The sequence below is a fragment of the Castor canadensis genome, chromosome 8 (assembly GCF_047511655.1).
Source record: "Castor canadensis chromosome 8, mCasCan1.hap1v2, whole genome shotgun sequence".
Classification (NCBI taxonomy): domain Eukaryota; kingdom Metazoa; phylum Chordata; class Mammalia; order Rodentia; family Castoridae; genus Castor; species Castor canadensis.
In genome coordinates this window covers 153,279,759-153,304,210 of record NC_133393.1, presented here as the reverse complement: position 1 = coordinate 153,304,210, position 24,452 = coordinate 153,279,759, and the positions used below count along the sequence as shown (strand labels likewise).

The following is a 24,452-nucleotide window of genomic DNA, read 5'->3' as shown; positions in this document are numbered from 1 at the left end:
AGCCATTTTGGAAGCTGGTCTGGCAGTCTTTGACCAAGCGCCTGTGCTCCTTGGTATTACCCAACAGATATTAAGCTAAGCCTGCACAAAGCCGCACAGAGCTTCCTGAGCTCTACTCGTAACTACTGAACACTGGGCACAGCCTTGCCGCTGAGCAGTGAGTGGGTATGCGATGTGGTGTGCACAGAGGAACAGTATTCAGTGACAAGAAGAAGTGTGCTCAAGTCCCCAAAGACACAGCGGCCTCACACGCTTGTTACTATGTGTGAAAAGGCTCATACTGTGTGACTGCTACTCTATGACCCTCCAGAAAAGGAGAAAACTACAGAAAAAAGAGCTGTGGCTTCCAGTAGTCCACGCAGTGGGAGAGGTGGAGGGCGGCACAGGTGGAGCACAGGTGGAGCACAGGACAGTCAGGGCAGGGTAACTCCGATTATGCGCCAGTGGTCAGCGCTGACATGATGCATCCGTGGACGCACAAAGACTGCAACACAACTAGGACTGGGGTCAAACATGTGTCAGTATTGTTCAACATGTGTGACAAACGCACCACGCCAATATGAGAGGTGATCGCAGAGGAAGCTGTGGGGATAAATGGCATCCTCCATACTTCCTGCTCCACTGTTCTATAATCCTAAAACTGCTAAAAAATGACTATGTATAAAAAGCAATTGTATATGAATAAGGTGACATAGGCAACCATTAAAAAGAGAAAGTATCTGTTCCCTGGAAGTGTACTACTGTACGAGTACAAGAGAGCAAAACAATTAAAATCATTATCTGAGCCAGACAGCAAAAGAGGACAAGGTCCTGTACACAGAGTGGGGGCAGGGCTCGAGCGTAGAGGGCTGGCTGAGCAAGCACGAGCCCCTGAGCTCCAGTCTCAAATCCCAGGACGGGGTGGGGAAAGGCACGCACAGTTAAAGACTGAAGAGAATAAACAACACATTCATGTTCTGTATGAGTATGGGACTACAGGTCATTTTGAAGTATTTTTTGCTTATGTTCTTATTTTTGTAAGATTCACTCAATAAACAGTCCATTCCGGCTCTATGATAAAGTCTGTGTTAGGTGTTCATTTCACTTTTGTGAAATATGAACATCGATTATTGTAATGTACACACAGACACGTGAGATGCATCCATGACCGACATGTGGCACTCTGTGGGGAGGACAGACCTTCACTCTGGGGCCCAATGCTGTGCATGCTGAATCCACGGACGCTTGTGGGTCCTCCAAGGTAAAACCTGCAGCAAAATGGCACATGTCAGAGGCTGGTCACTAGGTGGGACACTACATGACAGACAGCAAACCCACGTCTGGGTCTCGATTATTAACATCATTTTCACTCGTCAGGATTTACGAAAGGGTTAGGAAGACACACATAAGAGTCTGAATGGATTGACGGAGAGAACTCAGCTCAGAATTCCAAAGTGGACCTCCTCCAGGCTCACCCTGCAAAACTCAGTTAAAAAAGCAGGATACATGTTCTGTAATAGTATGATCCCAATATAACAGAAAGGAGGAAATCATGCCAGAAGGAAATAGACAAAAGTAGACCATTATTTTATTTTATTTTAGCTGGGGATGAAGCCCGGGCCCTCATGCACACAAGACACACACTTCACCACTAAGCTATGCTCCCAGCCCTACAGTGATTTTTAATTAGAAACAAAGTGGGTTCATAATTTGTTTAGGTTCATAGTTTTAAGTGGTAAAGCACAGGCAAAGTATGTGCAAAGCCCTGGCCTCCACCTCTAGCACCACAACCACAACCAATCCCCTGGTGTCCTTAACAGACTGACCATCAACCCTTTTCCAGCTATATCTGAATGAAATGACAAGCATAGATTAAAAGTCATTGAAAAATAACTTCCAAGCTTCCTGGATTTCAATAACTCAATTTTACACCTTGATAGTTACTTAAAAAACTGAAATAAGGGAAGTAGTGTATGATCCCTCAGCGTGGCTTCCAGGGCAGCCATAGCCAGCTGCTGCCCTCAGAGCTGCTGCTGACCCACCAGGGCCGTGCTTAACTGGGCTGGAGGAACACTGCCTGCTGTTTCTCATTTTCCTGCAGAAGAACACCTCTGGAATTTATCGATTCGAACATAAACGCCCATGTTACGTATGACCATGAAATGCTCCCAGAGGACCACATGTTGAGTGCTTGGTTCCCAGCTGGTGGGGCTATCTGGGAGTTCTGGAAACTGTAGGGGTTCCAGCTGGAGGAAGCAGGTCACCAGGCACATAGCTTTGACAGTTATGGCTGGTCCCCAGTCCCTTCTCCTCTCTCTGCTTCCTGTACCCTCTAAGGTAACAGCCTCCTCCTCTACACGCTCTGGTGACCATGGGCTCAGAATGAACATAGTCAAGGGCTGTGGACTGAAACCTCTGAATCCATGAGCCAAATGAATCAACACTCCCTCTAGTTGTTTCTTTCTGTCAGACATCCTATTACAGCAACGTGCTGTTAATGTTTGGGACTTCTAAATGAAGCTTTCCAGAATACTCTATTAGCAATAGTAACAATAAACAGCAAGCCCAACTCTTTTGAAAAACAAGATAAATCACACGTATTATTTTAAAGAATTCCAGTGCCCAGGAAGCACCTAACAAGTGACCCCTCTCCCCAACCTTCTGTTTCCCAGAGTGACCACTTGACACTGGTTGGGTGATGACTTCTCAGGCCCTCAGTGCTGCACTTGCCAACACCTGGGTGTGCTGCAGTTTGCCCCTAATCAGAGAGATCACTCAGTATATTCCGATGTGGATTTTGTTGTTTGGTTTTTGCTTTTTGAGACAGGGTCTCACTATACAGCCTACGCTGGCCCTGAACACATGACCCTCCTGCCTCAGGATCCTAAGTAGCTGAGATTACAAAAGTGTCACCATGTCCTGCTCAACAATATTCTTTATAAGCCTATAATTAAGCCTGACTCAGACATTTAGAATTCTTGCTGAAAAAGAAAATAAACAGTCAGGCATGGTGGCTTGTGCCTGTCATCCCAGCTATGTAGGAGGTATAAATAGATCTGGGTCCAGGAGGTACAGGGCAAGTGCTAGAGCACCTGCCTAGCTACAAGGACCTGAGTTCAAAAGAAGAAAAAGAAGCATATGACAGAGAACAAATTATTTACAAAGTTATTCTTCATTAATATTTATAAAAATCCTAAAATTAGAAATAACTGAAAGCTGAGGCAGAGTGAAAAGTTACTGTATACTCAAGTAATGACACATTGTATGCCCTTAAAATGCTACTTAAGAAGAACTCCTGGCACAGTGGCTCAAGTGGCAGAGTAGCTGTCTACCAAGCACGAGGCCCCGAGTTCAAACTGCAATAGTGCAAGAAAAAAAAAAAAAAAACAGAATTCCTCATGACGTGGTGAATGATTACTCTGTAGTTTCTGAAAATCTTTTTAAGAAGCAAGGAGGATACAGAGCTGTATGTAAAATACAGTATCTTAACAACTTAATATGCACACACAAACATACATCCACAATAAGCAGACTCAAAGGACCTTGTCTCAGATGTTAACTCTACTTGTCACTAACTAGGATTGAGCTTTTTTACTTTCTTAAATATTTCTCGACTTCTCCATTTTTGAAACAAGTATGAACTACATTCTTTCATAATCAAAAAAGAAAACAACTTTTAAAAAACCATAAAATAAAACAGCAAAAACGCAAAAAGATACTAAGTATAGTGTGTTCTGGGCATTTCAAAATTGGCTTCAAGGTAAAAACTAAGGTGCAATATGAAATACTGCTCTCTTCAAAAAGAAAACTCCTCTGAAGTATCTTGCACGAAACCAACCAAAAAGATCAAAGGAATACATGAGAAACTGTCCCCTCACTGAGGATCACTTACCTATCGGCAATACTCGATGGTTTATCACCAATGGGCACCAACATTCCACCCCAGAGAGATGCTGAGAAGACCTGTGCAAACAGAGGCAGACAGCTGTTCCATCCAGTGTCTTTCATCCCCGTGGACATCAGCAGACAGAGGTTGGACCAGCCTCTATGCCTATGGGCTCTACAATGGGGACAGGGGCAACTGCCTGGCTGCAAGGGTGAAGAACTCATTCAAAGTCAACTTCAAATTCTAAGTGTAGCCCACTGAAGTCTGGCAGGGCTTGGCTCCCATTCTGCCCCAGAAGATTCCCCTTCTGCCATGAGAAGCAATGCCCAGCAAGACAAGCCAGGCTGGGTAGATGAGGGAGATCAAGGCCCTGGACAAGTGATCTGCTCAGGCCTCTGACTGGGCCTCAAGATGTGGGGGATTGGGGCACACAGCATCTTAGGCTGGAAGATGGTCCAGGCTGCAGTGCTCCTAAAATTACATAATATGGAGATACCTCCAACCTACCTCAAGGATTGCTCTATGCCAGATCAGGGGCAATGGCTAGGCTGAGCTCAGGGGCCCAATCTTTACAGCACTTAACCCATCCATCAGCAGGCCTACTCAGCAATGCTTCCAACCACAAGGTTCTCTGGCTGGTCTACCCCATGCCTCCCTAGCATCAAACTGCGCAGGCCCCACACCCCTACTCATCTCGTGTCCTTGCAAGTTCCTGCCCTTCAAAGCTGCTCAGCTATTTATTTTTATATTTTAGAAGTGGGGCTGAGCGCCAGAGGCTCACACCTGAGAGCTACTTGGGAGGCTGAGGTCAGGAGAATCATGGTTTAAGGCCAACCCTAGCAAACAGTTTGAAAGACCCCCATCTCCAAAATAACCAGAGCAAAACGGACTGGAGGTGTGGCTCAAGTGGTAGAGTGCCTGCTTTGCAAGCATGAAGTCCAGTGCCATTAAAAAAAAAAAAAAAAAAAAGCTGTAGTGGAAAGGATTACAGGTGGTAAGTGGTACAGAGTGTGGATGGAGCAGGCCCCATGGAACACAGATGGTTCCTGAGGACAGGAGCCAAGGGTGCAACAAGACTGCTTGACTTTCTGAGGAGCATGGCAGTACTGAACAAATCACAAGAGACACAGAACACGCTACCATGAGCCAGGCTTTGCCTTGGCTGACTGCACAGCAGGGGACAGTAGGAGTGTTCTAGCAATTTTAAGTTGGGCCAGGCTGACCTATGACATTCGGTTGCATTGAGGAATTTTCACCTTAGGCTAGGTTCCTCAGGACGTGAGCCTATCATACACTGAGGAGCATCTGAATTCTGCTCTGTGACACTCAACTGTTTGTTGGAAACCCCTCCCCTGAGCCAGGCAGCCTGAGATACTGCAGAGTAAAGCAAGGCCCTTTACACAGAATGCTCAAAGATGGGCCCCACCAACCCTGATGCCACTTCAGACAGGAGCAAAGATAGGACTGCAGAACAGGCTCGCCTGTGGTGGACAACACAGCTTGGCTTTGAGACCTGGTCAGGGCCCACAGGTGGCATGCTTAGTGAGACAGCCTGGAGGCTAAGACACCACCAGGCGAAAGTCTCCTAGAAGAAAGAGGCGTACGTCACCCTTAACCACTGCCAGCCCAAGAGAGCACCAGACAGGAAGCTACAGGTGGCTCTTATCAAATTCTCTGCAGAAAGCACCAAAACACCATCTACCTCACCTGCATTGACTTTAGAAACTAGAGAGCCCAAGGCTCACCAACCACAGCTACCTTTACAATCCACTCCCTTAGGTCCCGTCCCCTCATCATTGATTGCAGTAAGGCCTACACACCCACCTCCATGGCCTCCTCCTCCTCCTCCTCTGTCCCTGCCCTTCTGAACTGTAATTCCAAGGCCCATTTTAGAACCTGCAGACTTGCCCTCACCTCCACCTGTGTCTCACCCTGCAAGACTCCAGCCAGGCAAACCTCAGCTCTGGCTCCTTCTCGGCCACACCTGTTTGGGTGTGGGAAGTGGGGGAGAACACACCGTGGTGGTGCAAACAGTGGGCATGGGGCTCACGTTCAACCTGACTCTCAATCCCAGCAGGCCCTCAAGCTGCCCCTGCGTCCCTCTTGCTCTATTTACGCAGGTGCCGATTCCACAGGTGGTCCTCCCTTGTCCACCTCCAACACCTGAGACACTCACCGGCCCATTCTACCTCCTGCCTGGCTCTGCACCTGCTCCCCCTCCTCACAGGCATTGCTTTTGCTTTCCCTTTATGCAGCATTCCCACTAGCAGGCAGACAAGGTCACAGCCACCGCCTTTCCAAGAAGCAAACCAGCCAAACCCTTCCCCTCCCTACTCTGCCCATCCTCCCCCATTTCTCTGCTCCTCAAAGGAGCTGGTTTGTCATTTCTGTCTTCAATCTTCTGTTCCCTTCTCTTTTTATTTTGTAGTGGCACAACTGACCTGCGTCCTACTGTGCTTCCCCAGCCTCCCTCACCACTGTGCATAGCCAGCTGGTTCTTACTAACTGCTGAACTGTAATGTCAGCTAGAAGCCACCAGCTCGTTGTTGATGTTCCTTCTCCTCCAAGAGTCAACAGGGCACACTGCACTGAGCCATCCCCTCTAGTGACTTCCTACCCCTGAACAGCTGCCGCCCCACTCCTGCCCTCCCCTGCTGCCTCTCTTCTGCCCACTTGACCCACCACTCCTTCTTCACCCTCTCTATCTCCCCCTTCCCTCCTCTCCCACATTTTCTAGCCTCATCTTCTAACCTCTAGCTGTTGGCACATCCCAAAGCCCAGCCCTGTGTCTGCCTCTTTCTCCTACACAGGAGTTCCACAACTCCAGACTGAGCCTTACCTCCCCACTCACCACCTCCCAACAACACATTCAAAGCCAGCACCAGCCTGGCCCCTCAACCCTGCCTCCTCCCTACCTCTTCCAGCTGCCACCCACTGTAAGGGGCACCCTACATTAGATGCTCAAGCCTCACATCTCGGCGCTCCTCACATCCATATATTGGCTTCAGCTTGGCCCTCACTCTCAGTGAAATCTCTGGCACATGTGCTGTTTGTCCACTGCCAGCCTGCAGCAGCCTGCAGCACCCACCCTCACCTGCCACTCCTCCAACACCTGCTTGTTCCACAAGCTACTTGTCTAGAGTGAAGGGAGAGCCCTGGCCTCCAAGGCCCCTTGTCAACTGGCCCCAGCCCCACACTGCCTCATGGATGCCCTCCTGTTCCTCATTCTGCTCCAGTGAGTCACAATAGCCTTTGGCAGGTCCTGCAACATATGCCTATGCTCTGCCCCACAGATGCCCTGGCTGTGCTCAGATGAAGCCTCTTGGTTCTCTCTTTATTCTGCTCTATATTCCTTGGTCTCACTCATCACACCTGTAATGACGTGAGTGAATCTGCCTGTAGATCTCCCTTCTCAAGAATGTAAGTCCCTTGAGAACAGGCACCATGTTGACTTCCTGTTGTGTACAGTGCCTGGATGGTGCATGGCAGCCAACACCTATCTGGGGCAGGTTGGAGGTGGGGTGAGTAGGCAGAGGGCTGGATGGGTGGGGAGTGGACAGATAGATGCTACCATGAGATAGGCACAGTGCAGCCTTTCACCCCATCTTCACCAGTGAGTCAAAGAAGACTGGCAGGAAACATGCCTGTGTCCAAATCCTAAAAACCGGGAGTAAGAGGCTAAGCGAACAGCTGAGGAAAGGGAGCTGTAGGCAGCAGAATACAGAGTGAGGATAAGACCTGCAAGAAAAGCCCAAGCCTTTGTGGTAGAAAACCACAGCATTGAGTTAAGGGCCACAAGAAGCAAGCACTACAGCAGGAGTGCACTTCAGAAAGACCAACAGGACCCCAGTTGGGGAAGAAAGAGGCATAGAGCCGACTCAGGGCACTGAGTGAAAAGTGGGGAGATGGGGCTGGAGCTCTGGGGGTGGCTTTGAGGGTAAACACCTAGAGCAGCACGGGGGACAGTCAAGGGTTGCCAGGCCAGCGCTGTACAAGTCTGGGAGCAGGAGCACAGACTTCAGCAGAAAAGGTCACTTACTTGGATTTTTTGTTGTTGTTTTGGTTTTGGTTTTGTGTTTTGAGACAGGGTCTTGCCATGTAATCCTCCTGCCTCAGCCTCTGGAGTGTTGGAATTATAGGTGTGGCCACCATGCCTGGCACCAGTTGAGTTTTAAACCCTGGAGGTATCTTTCAGCTCTTCAGTTTAAGGTATTCTAGCTCTGGGTTCTCCAAGTGCTCTGGGATTCAGGAACTAAAATTTCTGAGTAAGATTTCAAACCAAATTCCTGTGCAGGTGACAGTGCCTTGGTTTAGTACTCACTGAGTCTAGCATGAGTGGCTTATTCAGCTGGAGCTCAAAGTCTTCTTTTAGGAAGCTCACATCCCCTCCAGTGTAGCCTGCCAGTTCCTGCAGAGAACAACCACAGGTCACATGGAGCAAGCAAACTTAGGGGTACTAAGTCTTATTTTTGCAATTCGTTTATTTTTGCTATTTTCTATTTTCTATTTTCTAGAAGGCAAAAGAAACTTCTGTCTATATCCTAACTGCTGCAGATAGTGAAAAGGGATGGACAGAGATGGAGAACCATGGAGCTTGGTTGTTTCATCAGTATTTGGAAAATGTCAGCCAACTTTTCCCAGTGTGGAATATCTTACACTAAAATCTGATTTTTAGCTGCTTCTCGGAAACTGAAGATCCAGCTCCTGTCCCACACAACCACCATCCCCAGGACAGCACTCAGGGGAGCCCTCATAGTTCATCACAGCCTGCTTGTCTCTGTGCTCTTTACCTCACAGTAAGGAACTAAGTCTGTAAATGCCTCCAGAAGAAGTAAAGTCTAGACAACTAAAAGTGTTTCCAAGCCATTGGAGGAGGACGTAAGGCTGTCAACACAGCTCCTCCACTGGCACCAGGTCCACACCGCACATCCCTCACTGCCAGGTCAGCCCCATGTGGGTTCCCATCCCAGTCTGCAGCTCCTTCTTCAACATTCCTCCTGGCCTGTTATGTGACACCACTAAAGATGCCACCACCTTATTCACACTCTGGGTTCTGAGGAGTCACAAGACTGAACTGCAGAGACTAAGGGCTAGAAGTCCTGAGAGTGGAGATGACCATCTTGCAAGCAATTCTAGAATGATCTTTCTTTTTTCTTTCTGCAGTTCTGAGGATTAAACCCAAGGCCTTCTTCAGACATCCTAGGCAAGCACTCTACTACTGAGCTACAACTTCATCCTTTAGGATGACTAATTAAAGGAAAAGCTGAATATTAAACATATATATTCTCTATGTGGTCCCCCACCCCCTACAGATGCCCACCTGCCAAGACTTCGCTGGCTCCCCAAACCCCACGGAGGTCAGTGGAAGAACGCTACCTGGTTAACCTTCAGCAAGGCCCCTCTTCTTGGTAAGATGGATGAGTTCCGAGAGTCGATGACCATAGCATGCTGAAAGAAACTTGGGTGTGTTCATGTCAAGCAGATGGACACAGTAACAACGAGCTTTGCTGAGCTCCGACTGTCTGCTAGGCCTGTGCTAGGTATATTGCCTGGCTCCAGCGCTTCACCTCTACTCAGCCCCAGAAAGAAGTCCAATCCAACATGGAACTTCAACTGAGCCAATGCTCCTGGGAGTTTGCTGCTGACTACTAGGGCACCTGGCTTTAAGTCAACTCACCAGCTTTCTAATGACTTCTGGAAGCTAAAATTCCATGGCCAATTCTTAAACATACCTCTCCCCAGCACCACCAATGTAACTTAGAAAAAATAACATAAGGCAGTGGACAGTGAGTCATAGAGAGTCAGGGGCCACCATGGCAGCCCACCCAATCTCTGTGATACTCTCAGTCACCCCAGACGGTGGAGACTGCATTCCCAGGGAGCAACATGGCTCTGGACAAACTTCATCATTTCCTCAAAGAACAAAACCTTACCGAAAGAGAGGATTTCAGTGAGTGTCCACTTTCTTTCCGCACAGCAAAGGAAGCAGTCCTGGAGAGGCAGCCGAGTTCCCGCCACACTCCCTCCCACTTGACAGTGTGGCTGGTCTTCCATATGGGAAACTGCGGGCACATGGCAGGAGTGAGGCGTCTTTCTACACAGTGCACACTAGGGCAAGTGGGTGCAAATTATTTTGTGGGAGGCCTTACTAAGTCATTAACTAATGAGCAAGGTAAAAGTTTTTAGATGAAGGGAAGAAGGAAGTAGGGAGCAGAGGAGGATGCACAGAGTAAGCAAGGGGAAAGCTGTGAACCAACCCAAAGGAGCAGCCGCTGGTCTGAAAGCTCAAGGCAGCTCTGTAGCTAGCAGGAACCTGTCTTCTCTATGTCTGCACAGAGCAAGACACACAGATGATGCCATTCACACCCACTCAACCCATATAACCCTGTCACCTGGTGCTCTGGCAGGTATCAACCCCAAAGAATAAGAAGACTAAGTCACATGGAAGCTGGGTGCATCCTTCCTGCAGCCAGAAGCTTGGAGCAAGCAAATCCTGACTCCAGGCAAGGACCTGCTTCTCAGTCTGACACTGCTGGCAAAGCCAGGTAGGTCAGTGTGTCCTAGACTTAATCCATCTCAGAGAATTGCCCACATCCCCTCTGAACAGTGCACACACTGACTTGACTCTCAGAAGGAAACAGGTTACCCTGAACTCCCCAGAGCACAGCCCACACCGGGCATTCTGCAGCCCTCTCTCCTTTGGGTGGGAAGGCACCAATGCAGACCAGAACACACCATCAGCTTGCAAGGTGAGGCCCAGGGTGCTCACTTTGGTGCCCATCAGGCACTGTGTAGACCTGAGGAGCCTGGAGATGGAATGGCATGAGAGATGGCTGGCCGTGGCTCAGCCACCATTTCTGCACAGAGGACCTGAGACTCAGGTCAGTTCCCAAATACCCACAAGAGGTGGAGTTTCTTAGTCACCTTCACTCTTTATACACAACGCAGCTCTAACAAGAAAAATTTGTTCAGAGGAGACACACTGGAGGCTCTGCAGTCAATGTTAGGACTTGCAGGTAGACAGTGCCACCTCACAGGGCAAAGAACCCCTTGGTGTGGCCTGAGGACACAGCAGTGCACTCAGTACAGCCCATTCCCCAGGATCTCAGCTCCCCTCACTTGGGGCTGCCAGTTCCAAGCCCCTACCCTTCTGGGTCCCTGTCCATCTTCACCTCCACCCCACAGTCAGTCATTCCATATTTCTGTGCCTTCCTTCCTGTTGTCCATGTGGAAAAGCAAAGTGTTCTGACTTTTCTAGGACTCTGCTCTTTTAAAAGGCTTAGGAAAAAGAGATGAGGGAGCATGAGGAAGGAAACTCCAGGTGCAGAGAACGTGGAGAAAATGCTCATGGGTGCTCATGTCTACACCCTGAGCCTGCAGACCACCTAGTCCACGTCAGCAAGCTCCAAGTTTCATGGCCTGTCTGCAAGCACCAGTCATGTGTGGCTAATTCATCCTGAGTGCTTTAGTGAGCTCAGAGTCAGGAGTTTAACCTGCACTCTCATCTACTCTTCCCAGCAGCCCTGTACAGGGGATGGGACAGGATGGGACACGCACTGTCATTTCCTTCTTTTCACAGATGGTGACTTTGCCTGAGGTCACACACTATTATTAGGTGCCCCAGACCAGTCAGGTATAGGGGTCTACCTTCAGGGCCTCTGTAGGGTTCTCTGGAGAAAGTACAAAGAGCTTCCAGACCTGTTGCCAGAATTCTGATTGTACAGTTTGAGGCAGGGCCTGTGGCTCTGCATTTCTAACAAGCCCCCAGGTGAGGCTGGCGCTGCAGTGTGAGGACTCCACTTTGGAAATACTCCTTACAACACTATGTCTCATGGGGTAACGAAGGAAAAGTGGAAAAAGAAAGGAAAAAAAGGAGCAGGTCCTCATAAAGCTAAAACAATGGTCAAATGATATTAATTCCTTTTGTCATACTGAGTCACATCCTTCAAGACCTTAGTGCGAACCAATAATGGAACCTTCCAGCAATATATAGTGAGTACGCTGGCTATCAGAAACTATTGCTCTTAACGCACACAGGGAGACAAACCTTAGCCCAGGCAGTCAGGAGGACTGAAGGCATGTGAACGACTAACTGAACTCTAGCTGCCTGCATCAGCTAAAGAGGCCTCTGGCCAGGGGCAGCCGCTGGGCAAGCGAAGGACCTGCATGCTTACCTGTCTCCCCCTGTTGCCTTCAGACTCAATGAGAAAAGACAACTGTCCCACCCACATGTGCTGGGGACCCAGGGAAGGACTCACGCAGTACTCGGCAGACACTCCTCGGTCTGTCTCCCGCAGTGAGCTCCACGGAAACTGTCCGGTGACTTTGTACAAGTTCACAGAGAGACTAGGAGACAATGGGACACAGCTTTAAGAGCCAAGCCAGGGCTGGAACTCACACACCTCAGTGACAGCTTAGTGCTACACTGGGGCATCCGTACGCGGACTACCACGTGCAGAAGGGGCAGGTGACTGTCGCTTGCCATCTACTTTAACTTAAACCAGGCCACTGAACACAAGGGTCTGTTTGGCTTCCTACTTTCTCTTGAAGTTTCCAGGCTGTGGCTTGAAGAAGGACAGGCCATAAGAAGTTTCTTTTGTTCCATAAGAAAACTGAAAAGTCACTTTTTCTGCACGTCCTAGAAGATTAGGGAGTTTGAGGCCAAGTACCTACAATGGAAAAAAGCAGTGGTTAAAATGAAAGGAAAGATAACTTTTAATAAAGACTAAAGCAACACACAGACTGTCATAAAAACAGAACACCAGCACAGACCAGAAATGGCCTTGGTTTGCAATGGCTTTTATTCTTTTCAATGTGCTTTGCTGAGCACCCAGCATCTCACATGCGACCTGATCCATGGAGAACAGGCTAGGCCTGCCTCCTGTGAAGCTTGAGGACAGAACTGCCCAGGAGTGGAGTGGAAAGGAATCTGAACAGGGACCATCAGTACAAATAATTTCAAAATATTCCTCGTTACTGATGTCAAATGATCCTACTAAACAGTCTAATCAGACCAAGTACATGCGATGAGAAAGTTGCAAAGCTCTCAGCAGCTTTCAGAATGCAGTCGCGTTTGAAAAGCTCAGACTTCTAACTGGCAATACAAGGAAAGGTGAGTCCAGCATACCATGCTGCCTTCATTGTTTCCAACCATGGTGTTGTAACTGCCTGTTAATCTCCTCAGCTCAGTCACCTCAAAGGTAACGTCCAGCCCATTTGGAAGTGCATCATCACCTGAGGAAATGAAAAATAGTACACAATAAGGCTGCCGGTATGTCCTTTATTGTGGTCCTTCTGCTAAAAAGACAAAAGCAGTCTGAAGGTTCATGGTTATCTCCTCTGGAGATTACACTATCTACTTTTAATGACACCACTTATGCAAAATCCAAATTCACCTCTCCACCACCAACAGTCGACCGTGGCTACAGAAGACAACAATATACAGCATTATTTTCACAAGCAAGTACTACGTGCTAAAGCAATTTGTTCTCCCACGAGGTCCTTGAAAATGTTTGGAGTCATGATTCAACTGATATTAAAACATGGGATTCATGACAATAAGGATTTTATTAAAAATCATAAACATGAGACTGCTTATTAAATGATTGATGCAAGAACTCATCTCTCACCCAGCCAGGGTCTGAGCAGTGTTGAACTGGGTTGCTACCTCATGCCCACCGAGGCCCAGGGTACCACCTGCACAGGGAGGCCAACCTCTGCAGGAACATGTGCTCACCCCGCTGGACATCTGGGCAGCCATCAGGACTTATCGATGCCCAGGCACTGGCTCCCATAAGCTCAGTCAGGAGGGCAAGGGTGGTGTCTTGGGTCCCATCTACTTTTTTAATGAATAGACTTCATTTTTCAGAGCCAATTTAGGTGTACAGAGATAGAGCAGAAAGCCCAAAGTATTCCCACAAACTTCTCACTACCCTAACACACACTCTCCAATATTCACATCTCACATCTATGTGGCACATTCGCCACACTCACACCCATTATTACCTCAGCCTCTAGTTAACATCGGGCTCACGCTTGGCATTGCACATTCTTTGGGTTTGAAAATATATAATGACATTTTTGCACCATAACCATATCACACAGTATAGTTTTACTGCCCCAAACAGGTCTAAGTTCCCAGGTAATTCGACCATGCAGCCAGAGTGGAGAACCACTGACAGAGGCTGCAGACCAGAACAAGGTCATATTTGTAACAGGAGAGGAGAGCACTAAAAGCAAGTGTCAACAAAGCCTGCATGCTGAAGAGCACCCCGGTGGCAGGTCAGCCTTGGCACTGGGACTGCATCACTGGCTTGTTGGACCCAGGGCAAGTTACTTAAACCTCTCGGAGCCTGTCTCATAAGCTAAAATACACCAAGGAAAATAGCAGGTGACCCGCTCTCAGGTTCTTGTGTGGACTGTATGGCATGTATGTGTGAACACCGCAGGGTCTCCAGGCCTTCTCATTCCTGTCATGGATGCACAGAGCTCTTTTCTCCCCTCTGACTAGTCCAGTGGTCCCTAGACTTAAACCATGTTTCACAGTTTTCACAGCCCCTGCAAGGTCATGCCACAGATCTGGGAACCCACTGCATTCTTGCTGCAATGGAACCTGCATTTCTAATGAGTTGCCAGGTGTGGGGAGTGGATTATGAGATGCCTATGAGAATCTGACATAAGCACAGTTATGCTCAATGAGCTACAGGCTGAGTTTGGCACGGCCCCAGCCCAGAAGAGAGTGAAGGCAAAATGCAGCACATCTGCTTTTCCTAAGTTGTTTATGTTCAGAGAAGTAGAGAGCAGATTTTTCTTGTTACAATGTCACACCCCCTCCCCAGGAACTGTTGCTCCACCTCCTTGTTTACCACTGAATATAAAAGATTCCCTGAAGGAGGATGGGGGATTTTAATTGATTGATTGGCTGGCTGTGGGCTGCTTGGAAGCCGCTGCCACTGCTGCTGGCTGTGTGGGTCTCCACCAGAGCAGCTTTCTGCACTGAGAACTTTATACATAGGCTTTAGAAAAGCTATGCTTAAGAAAACGTAGGACAGACCAAGTCTAAGGACCAAGACTTTAAGAGAGATTAAAGAAATCATGGGACAGAGCAAGTCTAAGGAAAGGGACTTTAAAGAATAGAAAAGAAGAAAGACTTTAGAAGTAAAGTTTTAAAGAAAAAGAGAAAAGAGTTAATAGAGAAAAGAAGCAATGAGGGTGCTACGTGTCTCCATCTGAGCACCCAGCACACCTGGCCCCAGCTTGATGCATGTCTGTCTTCTATCGTTTGTTCTTTCTACATCTCCAGTCACCCCCAGTTAGGTCAGGAAGAACACAGCTTGTGAAAAAGTTTGCAACAGCCAGGTGTGAGTGCAGTTCTACGGGCCCAGGCTGCACTTTGAGGACAACCGTTTAATCACAATTGAACCTCACTTTTCAGCTGAGTATGTGGCCATGTGACTAAGTTCTGGCCGACGGCAGGAGAAAAGAGTGCAGTGTCCAGCTTGGGACAGGGGTTGTCCCTTCCCATGCTGGGCAATGACACAGTGCTTGGCCACTGGAGGAGCCAGGAAGTCACAACATCCTACCACCCTGGACAGTCCCCAGCTGTGTGGAGAGACAGAGACTCTTGTCTGAGCCACCGCTACGCTGGGGCTCTGCGGACTCCAGCTGAGCGCATTCTCCAGTGAATAAAATTGCCCTTGGTTTACAGAACTTTAGATTTTTGCTAGCATTTTCACACATCGTCTCATAATTTATGTTTTCTCAAAATTACCCCATTCTTGCCGGGCACCGGTAGCTCATGCCTATCCTAGTGACTTGGGAGGCAGAGATCAGGAGGATCACGGTTTGAAGCCACCCTGAGTTTGTGAAACCCTATCTCAAAAATACACACATCACAAAAGGGAGAAAAAAAAAGGGGGAGGAGGCTGTTAGAGTGGCTCAAGGTGTAGGCCCTGAGTTCAAGCCTCAGTACCACAAATATATATATATATATATATATATATATATATATACACATATTCCCTACTTAATCATAAACAATTTACTAGTTCACTGATTTAGCCAAATACTTCTTTTCCAAATAACATCTGCTTCATTCAGAATAAAATCTAAACTGTACGATGACATATTAGGGTCCTCCACGATCTGGTCACCTGGTTACTTTGTCTTTTCTGTGGTTTTGTTTTTGTTTGCAATGCTAGGGATTGACCCCAGGGTTCCCTGCATGCTAATAAAACACTACCTGGAGTTACACCCCAGCCTCTCCTGATTACTCACCTGTCATCATGCTTATTCCCCCAAACCCACATTCCAGCTCTCCCATTCACTTGGATCCGCCAATGACCCATTTTCTCTCTGGCCACTTGGCCTGGAAATGCTCAACCTCACTGGTGTGCTGTTCATCCCTCCCTCACCACCAATCTTTCTCCCTAAACCAACTCACACGCATCTTTTAGCTCTCAGCTTGTACAGCCCCCTTCCAGGATGTCTTCTCTAATCCCTCCCACCCCAGCCAGGCCAGTTTCTTCCTTCAGCCTCTCCCCGCACAGCATGTTATCTATGCTGCCATCACTCCCTCATGTGGGCCCTCCCTGTCCCACCCCACAGAGCCCTCCAGGAGGACTGCTTGCCTTTTGCCCTCTCTACACAGGCCAGGCTCACAAGAGCCTCACTAGTAAGGGGTAAGTGCTCATTAAGTTCAGGGAAGAGCCACTTCCACATCAAACACTAGAAAACAAGCAAAACTAGGGCAGGTATCAGGTACCCTCCTCCTTTAAAAGCATGTGTTTAGATGGGGTCAGCCTGAGCCCACTTAGGCAGCTGCTGGGCTGGAACAGGCAGAGAGAAACCTAGCTCTCTCCTTCAGAATCATTCTCAGAGCCCCGGTGTAGTTCAGGGTTGAGAAAATACTGTATCTTGGCGAGACATAAAAACCCAGCTCCTTCTGTGAGACAGACCACTACTTCCCAAGACTTCTCTGGGAAGCCTTCAGGAGCTACCTCTATCCAACCTCATCACTGTTCTGTGACCTGGGAGAGTCATGGAGACTCTACTCTCTGACATGTACCTTGACACGTATCAATCAAGACATCCACTTGTCTAAAAATTCCTAGATGAAGCAATTTTTCACGGGCTTCATGAGATTTCCGCATTACCTACAAGAAGAAAAGAAAACAGGATTAATTCTAAGATACAGAAACACTAAGGCTATGGGACCAGGCTAGTGCTTGACATCTGGCACTTAGTGATTGACCACTAAGAAGAGACACTACCAAGACCAGCCATGGTAAGAGCAGAAACAACACTGTAGGGCAACAAAAAACCCCGATTCAAAAGTGCCAGTCCCCCAAGGGCTCAGAAACCACACAGTATAACCTTGTGCCAAACAAAAAAACGAAAAGAGACACACACAGCACCACACTGGGATCACAATCAAGTGTGACTACGGTTTTCTTTGATGCAGGGAAGATGAGTAGGTGTGAGTCTTTTTGTGGTATTTCAATTTCCTAACAATTTCTAACACCATTTTCTCTCTTCATTGTAAACAATCCCTTCTGGTGCTTGGAGTCCATTCTTGTTGGAAGGATAAACAGAAGAGGGGCAAAGTGGGAAAAGTACCCAGGAGGCAGAGTAGAAAAAGATCTCGTGTGATAAACAAAGTATAGATTTCACCTGCAGGTGAAAGGGGGACTTTAGAATTCTCCAGAGGAGAGGCAGGATAAGATTTTCTAAGAGAAGTGCTGGTCATGGTCCCATGGATGAGTCCAGAGTCTTGTTCACAAGGAGACAGGGAAGCAGGAGAGTTCTTGAGGGATGGAAGCTGCCTCCAGGGACATCTCACCAGCAAGGAAAAGGCCACCCCTCACTGATTAGATGGAGCACATGAGGGCTGGGGTGTGGCAAGAACTTTAAGTGTGGTAACAACACCGTTCTGGGAAGCAGACCCTCGTGTGCTGCTGTGGCAATGTGCGGTGGTACATCTCTTTGGACAGGAATATGTTAAAAGTGACAAGCACACACCCTTAGACCTAGTAATCCCACTTCTAGGGACTTATCCTGTGGACAGTCATGTGTATACAAAGCTACATGAAGATGCTGGAGGCAGAATTAACCTAAATGTTCATCAGAAGGGAAGTGCTCTGAATAAATGATGCAAAGTCCCTACAGCAAGGCACCACGAAGCCAACACACTGGTGTGTGCTCACATCAAAAGGCAGTAACAAAAAGCAAAGGTGCAGAAACGTGAAGAATGGGGTTAGTGATTGCAGGCCACACACGTACTTCCCAGTAGCCTACGCACCTGGAGGATGCAGAAGAGCCTGACTGCCACGCCACAAAAATCTGCACGTTCATTTTTATGTTCTCTGTGCCATTTGAATTTCTATGCCTTCTTTATTTAACTGTGTTTATGTATTACCTTAATCTTTCTTTTTTTTTTGGCAGTAATGGAATTTGAACTCCAGGCCTCATTCTTGCTAGGCAGGCACTCTACCAACTGAACCATTCCTCCAGCCCTTTTGTGTTGGGTATTTTTGAGATAGGATCTTGCTTCTTCTTGCCCAGGCTGGTTTTAAACCCCAACCCCCCGATCTCTGCCTCCTGAATAGCTAGGATTACAGGCATAAGCCACCAATGCCTGGCTGTTACCTTAATCTTATTTTTTGAGTGGGGTGGGCTATAGTGCTAAACACTGCTCAAAGGCCAATAAGAGGCAAAGAGAAAGGAGCCAGCTGGACCTAGCCACAGGGACACTGTTGGTGTTCTCTGCCAGGCATGTCCACTGTGGTGTCAAGGGCAGAAGGAAGGAGGAGGGTACAGTGCAGGAAAGAGATGGCTGCATACAGCAAGGGCCCTGGGGAGACACCTCACCAGAAGTCAGCACTTCAGCTCCAATGCCGGGAGGGTTATGAAAAGCACAGGACAGATGGCCATAGACAGGGGGACAGACACTTCTTTCCCCAGCACAAGAGGTGGTAAGGACAAATGCAGCACATAAGTAAGCTAAGGGAGGCACACAGGAGCAAGGGTCCCTCTGGGGTGGGAGGCTAGGGACAGGGTGGAGATGGGGGCTTCAGAAGAAACTGGAAGAGAATGCCAGGCAGAAGCAGAGCTTACCTCAATGAGGTTTTTAGCCCTAAAAACCTCTCCGATCTCACAAATGATGATATCATCTTTAGTTCTCCCAAGTCCATCAAAATGGACATGCTGAACCACCACCTACACGAGACAAGAGAACACTGGCTATTACACAAGAAACTAGGTACCAAAACTAAAGACAAGAACCTGAAATTAACATCACGGTATTTTCCAGTTGTTGTAACCCACACTTTCTCACAGACTTCATTTTATTTTCCACCTTTTCAAAAACATGACCACTTAGACTTAACCTTTGCCGGTCTGCCTGTGATCTGGCCTCTCCATGCAGACAACTCAGGACGCCAGCCCCGCACCCAGGCCGTCTGCAAGGCCCCCACCCCTTCCGACACGCTTCCTGAGCACGGACCTGTGGCTCAGCCCTGAGGCCCCTTACTTCACAGCTGTGTGTATCCTGCTGAAGACCCCACAGGGATGACACACCCGCTCTCAGCTGCCTGGTGTCCTCACTGCAAAGTGAACTTTCTCTCTACTCAAGACTGTTATAGGTTAGTTCACCTCTCCCTAGAGGCTAGGAAGTGAATGTTCCTAGTAACAATCCAGTCAAGGCTTCAGCAGAAAACTCACATCTTTGTTTTCCAGAATTTCCTGTTTAGCTTCAGGTTCAACTTCAACAAATTCCGCTTCTTCTCCCAATGCTCCAAAGTCAGGCCCACTTGATGGCAGAGGCTCCAAACTCTGAAAGTGAGAGGAGCCACAGGTGAAGGAACTTGTATAACACGAGAGACAAACGCTGGTCTTTGACTCCAGCCTTCAGATGGCCTCCAGAAAGTCAGTGCAGTTCTTCCCTCTGATGGGGCAGCAGGGACAGGATGAACAAAAGGCATGTGTGACCTACTGTTTACATGCATGTTCTCAGGACCATGGTTAACACCCTGGTGTTCATTGGATTATTAGAAAATAAAGGTTAAAAATTTGCTGGGCACAGTGGCTCATGCCTGTAATCTCAGCTACTTGGAAGGTGATTTGCACTTGGAGGTCAGCTAGGGCAAAAAGTTCGAAAGACCCCCATCTCAACAACAAAACCCCTTGGACAAGGTGCCTCACACTTGTCATCCCAGCTACTTAGGAAGCGTAAGTAGGAGTACTGTGGGGCGAGACACTATCCCAAAAATAACCAAAGCAAAAGGGGCTGTGGGCATGGCTCAGGTGGCAGAGCGCCTGCCTAAGAAGCATGAGGCCCTGAGTTCAAACTCCAGTATCCAAAAAAAAAAAACTTAACTAAAAGGGTCATATACAAATCCACAATGTGTCAAGGACTGGGGGTTATGACTAACCTAAATCTTATTACCTGAGGCCCATTTGAAGGGAAAAAAGTTTTTAAAAAAAATAAGATGCCACAAAGACATCAGGGAAAAGAAAAAAAAAAAGCTTGCTTTCTGTTGTTTTGGAAAATAGCTTTTTTGTTGTTGTTGTTGGGACTGGGGTTTGAACGCAGGACTTTGTGCTTGCAAAGCAGATGCTCTACTGCTTGAGTCACATCTCCAGTCCATTTTGCTCTGGTTATTTGGAGACGGGGTGGGGGGGGGGTCTCCTGAACTATTTGCCTGGTCTGGCCTCGAACCATGAACCTCTGGATCTCGCCTCCCAAGTAGCTAGAATTACAGGCACGAGCCATCAGCACCTGGCTTGTTATGGAAAATACCTTAATTGTCAGAATCAAAACTGCATATTCTCTAGGATGGATACACTGACAATCAAATTACTAAGGCAGCATTTTGTTTGGACCCAAACAGATTTTTGTCATTGTAGGAAGTCTCATTCATTGAACTTTGCATATTCAAACAATAGGCCAGAGAACAGTTACTTTCTTCCATCTGAACTGTCACTACCTCAAAACAGGGGAGCATCTCCACAATAAGCATTTCGGCCCGGGAAGACATAATTTACATAAAACACGCTGATAATGCTCCATATTATGTTCATGTAGTGTACAACACGTAACGGCATGCTTTTCAACCACCGATTTGCTCCTCTGTGCATTGGCTGTTGGTCACTGGGACACCTGCCTCACGGCAGGGGCTCCCAGGCACCTTGGAGGAGGACTGAGAGGGACAGTCAGGGGAGCATTACCATGGCAAGTATGGGGAGAATGGGTACCTCCTTCTCTAGTTCTCTCCAGTCAGCACCTCTGAAGTACCCAGAAGTGTTGACATGGACGTCTGCAAAGCAATGGGGACCCTGGGGCCACCTGGAAACTCAGAGGTCTCCTGTCAGTGCACCCCGCACTATCACTGGCTCTCTGGAAAGCTAAGTAGCCTGACAGTATAATAAAGCCTTTCCACACCTGCCCCAAACCATGCTGCCACTGCTGAACCATACACACAGGAAGAGAAACCACTGACTCCCTAGCGGAACCCACAGTAGGGCCACCACGAAGCATGTCTGCTACTTGGGTTTCCATCTCTACCACCAGGGCTACCCTCACGTTCAGGTTTTTGTCACCCTGCTCCCTCTACCAGGGTAATCCACCCATTGCAGCTTAAAGATCCACCTTAAATGTCACCTCTGTGCACCATTTCTAGCTTCTTCTAGCAGAATCAGTCCCTCCTTCATAGGACGTCTCTTGACGTTAGCAATCTGTGAATGAGCTTGACACACAGGTACACAGATATCCTCTTCTTTCCCATATTTTTATCTACCCAGGCGTATCAGAAACACTCAACAGGCAGGTATGGTAGTGCATATCTGTAATCCCAGTACTCAGGAGGCAGAAGCAGGATTGGGAGCTCAAGGCCAGCCTCAGATATTTAGCAAGACCCTGTCTCGAACAAACAAAAACTTGAAGGGAAAAAAACAAAAAGCAAGAAATGCTCAATAATTATTTGTGGGATGGTGAGTGAACGGATTTTCATTTGGTCTCTCAGCTAACAAATGTGTGCCAAGTGCTTACTGAAGGCTAAGCGTCTGCAGGGGCCACCACGTCCCTGCAGGGAAGGCTGAACTTTATATAAGGAAAAGAAAAACGACGATGATGAACAAAGAACATATAATTCCATGTCATTTTCTTCCCATTACTCATTTCTTAAAAACATGAGCAAATTAAGAATGCACGCACATAGGGCTGAGGATGTAGAACTCAGGCCTAGCAAGCCCGAGGCCCCAAGTTCCATTCTCAGCAGTGCCAAAAAAAAAAAGAAAGGAAAGAGAATACATGTGTACACAGTCATTCTTAATCTGAATGCTTAGCAAACACGCTTTGTCTGCGCACAAAGTCTACAATCCACTATGCTAAAAAATTCCTTTACAAACCCTGAAAAGGTCAAAGCATGAAACAAGGTTCACCAAAGACCTGTCAGACCCATGCGATCCTTCAGTCTGGAATTCAGACATTAAGTTCAAGACACGAGGTCCTTGCAGCTTCTCAGTTCTATCAAAGCTTGATGTCCTAAATTACCAAGCAACTTGGGTGGGTGGGTGGGTGGGTGTGTGGGTGTGTGTGTGTGTGTGTGTGTGTGTGTGTGTGTGTGTGTGTGTTTTACTGGAGTTTGAACCCAGAACCTACACCTTAAGTCACTCCACTAGCCCTTTGCTGTCAAGGGGTTTTTTTCGAGATAGGGTCTCACACACTATTTGCCAGGGCTGGCTTGGAACCGTGATCCTCCTGATCTCTGCCTCCTGCAGCTAGGATTACAGGCGTGAACCACCTACACAGTGCTCATGTGAAGCAACGTGAACTAACTACTAAAAGATGGCACTATTTTGCCAGCTAAAACTGGGTATGGCTGGAGGCATGGCTCAAGTGCAAAATCCAAGTTCAAACTCCATAACTGCCAAAATAAACAAACAAACAAACAAATAAGTAAATCTGGATGTGAAATTCAGCGATAGAAAGGGAAATGGATGCAACAGCACAGCCCAAAGGTCGTGTCAGCAGAGCCTTGGTGACCGGATTGAAGGACAGTTACGAGGGGAGTTAAGGTCATTTCTGGGAGCCAGGCTCAGATGCCTGTCCTAAGTTCTTCAGGGCATTAATGAGCAACTACTGAAAACTTCTCAGCAGGGCAGGTGGAACAATCCACATCACAGTAGAAGGCCGTGTTGGGGCCGGGGCTCCTGAAGTAACATAATCATTACAAACAGGATGTCTGGCAGTCAGTACACTCCAAGCTCCCAAGTAAGTCTAGCTCAATAAAAGTGATGGGGGGGGTGCGTTAGTGTGCACTGAGCTCCAGCAGTGGACCCCACCGTTCAAACCAAAGTGGACTTGTCACTCGTGCTGAAGTTCCATGTCCCCCAGAAGAAATTAAGCGGGCGATCTGAGTTAATTTAAGTTGTCTATCAAGGCGCAGAGGGCAGGGGGATAAGATTTTGCTTTGTTTTTTGAGGTAGGGTCTCACTCTGCAGCTCAGGCTGGCCTCGAACTCGCGACCCTCCTGCCTCTGCCTCCCAAGCGCTGGGATGACGAGTGTGTGCCACCCCCCTGGCTTCAAACAAACCTCTTCAGACTGGCAGGGTAAGTCCCCTGTGCCTTAATCTTTACAAAGGAAGTAACTTCCCTCCTTTTTTTAAACCAGACTTTTTTAACGCCCTCATCTGTCTATAAAGCCAGCTCCTCTGCTCACTCATGGGGGCGCCCACCGTTTTATGAAACGGGGTTGTTCCCAAGTTCCAGACAGCAAATGGAAGCCAACCACGAGCGCTCAACTGCCACGGCTGCGCTCTTGTCTCCGACAGCCCCGTGGGACAGGTGTGCAGAACAGCGGGCAAAGTTCCACAGTCCCCCTAGGGACGCGGACGCGCCGAGTGACCTTGAGGCAAGGCACGACCCTTCTCTGGACGCGTCGCGCTCCGAGGTCGGCGACGTCTTCACGGCCGCCGGCACCCGCCCCGCCGCCCTCGGCGCGCACAGCCACGAAAGTCTCCCCGCCGCGCCCGCCCACCCGGCCTGCCAGAGGGTCGCTGGGTCTCTTACCCGGGCGTGCACCGTCCCCATGGTTCCCTCTCCGGGGCAGAGTTGAGCTAGTGAGCGCAGACGGCTCGCCCGCTGTGGCAGAGCCGCGGGTCAGAGCAACCTCCTCAAGGCCCCGGATGCTGCGCACTGGGGGCGGCCATGATGCCCCGCCCACTCACCGCCCCCTGGGTCATAGCGCCTTCACTCATTGGTCCTTAGAAGTCTGTGACCCGGATGTTCACACGGCGCCCCCCCACCCCCCGGACCCTGTGGCCTGGCGACGGCGCAAGCGCAGAATGCTCAGGGGCGCGGGAGAAGAGCTAAAGAGATGTTGGTTCAGAGGGCTCCTAAGCCTTGATGCCGCTCTTCTGACACTTCCAAAAGGAGTAGAGGAGGGACCCAGCACGTGTGACCGGCTGCAGCTGTGTGTGAAGAAGGAAACTCAAATGTTCTTGACTTTCTTTTTCCTCAAGATGGAACTCAAGGCCTTGTGCACTGAGTTTAGAGTTGCGCCCCAGCCCTCTGTGCTGTTTCCAAGCC

General features: G+C 48.4%; 1 protein-coding gene across 1 annotated transcript in view; it reads right to left on the bottom strand.

Annotated features, from left to right (window-relative positions):
• The window catches only part of Samm50 (SAMM50 sorting and assembly machinery component), a 33,249-nt gene extending 9,163 nt beyond the window's left edge, over window positions 1-24,086 (bottom strand). The window contains exons 1-12 of the mRNA XM_020174206.2: window positions 23,934-24,086; window positions 19,586-19,696; window positions 18,980-19,081; window positions 16,932-17,019; window positions 12,993-13,099; window positions 12,404-12,534; window positions 12,124-12,211; window positions 9,799-9,927; window positions 9,242-9,313; window positions 8,187-8,273; window positions 3,872-3,942; window positions 1,180-1,247 (exon numbers count right to left, since the gene is read on the bottom strand). Coding sequence (XP_020029795.1) covers window positions 1,180-1,247; window positions 3,872-3,942; window positions 8,187-8,273; window positions 9,242-9,313; window positions 9,799-9,927; window positions 12,124-12,211; window positions 12,404-12,534; window positions 12,993-13,099; window positions 16,932-17,019; window positions 18,980-19,081; window positions 19,586-19,696; window positions 23,934-23,954 — 1,075 coding nt within the window. The 5' untranslated portion in view covers window positions 23,955-24,086. The remainder of the gene's footprint in view (window positions 1-1,179; window positions 1,248-3,871; window positions 3,943-8,186; window positions 8,274-9,241; window positions 9,314-9,798; window positions 9,928-12,123; window positions 12,212-12,403; window positions 12,535-12,992; window positions 13,100-16,931; window positions 17,020-18,979; window positions 19,082-19,585; window positions 19,697-23,933) is intronic.
• Between the last annotated feature and the right edge of the window lie 366 nt (window positions 24,087-24,452).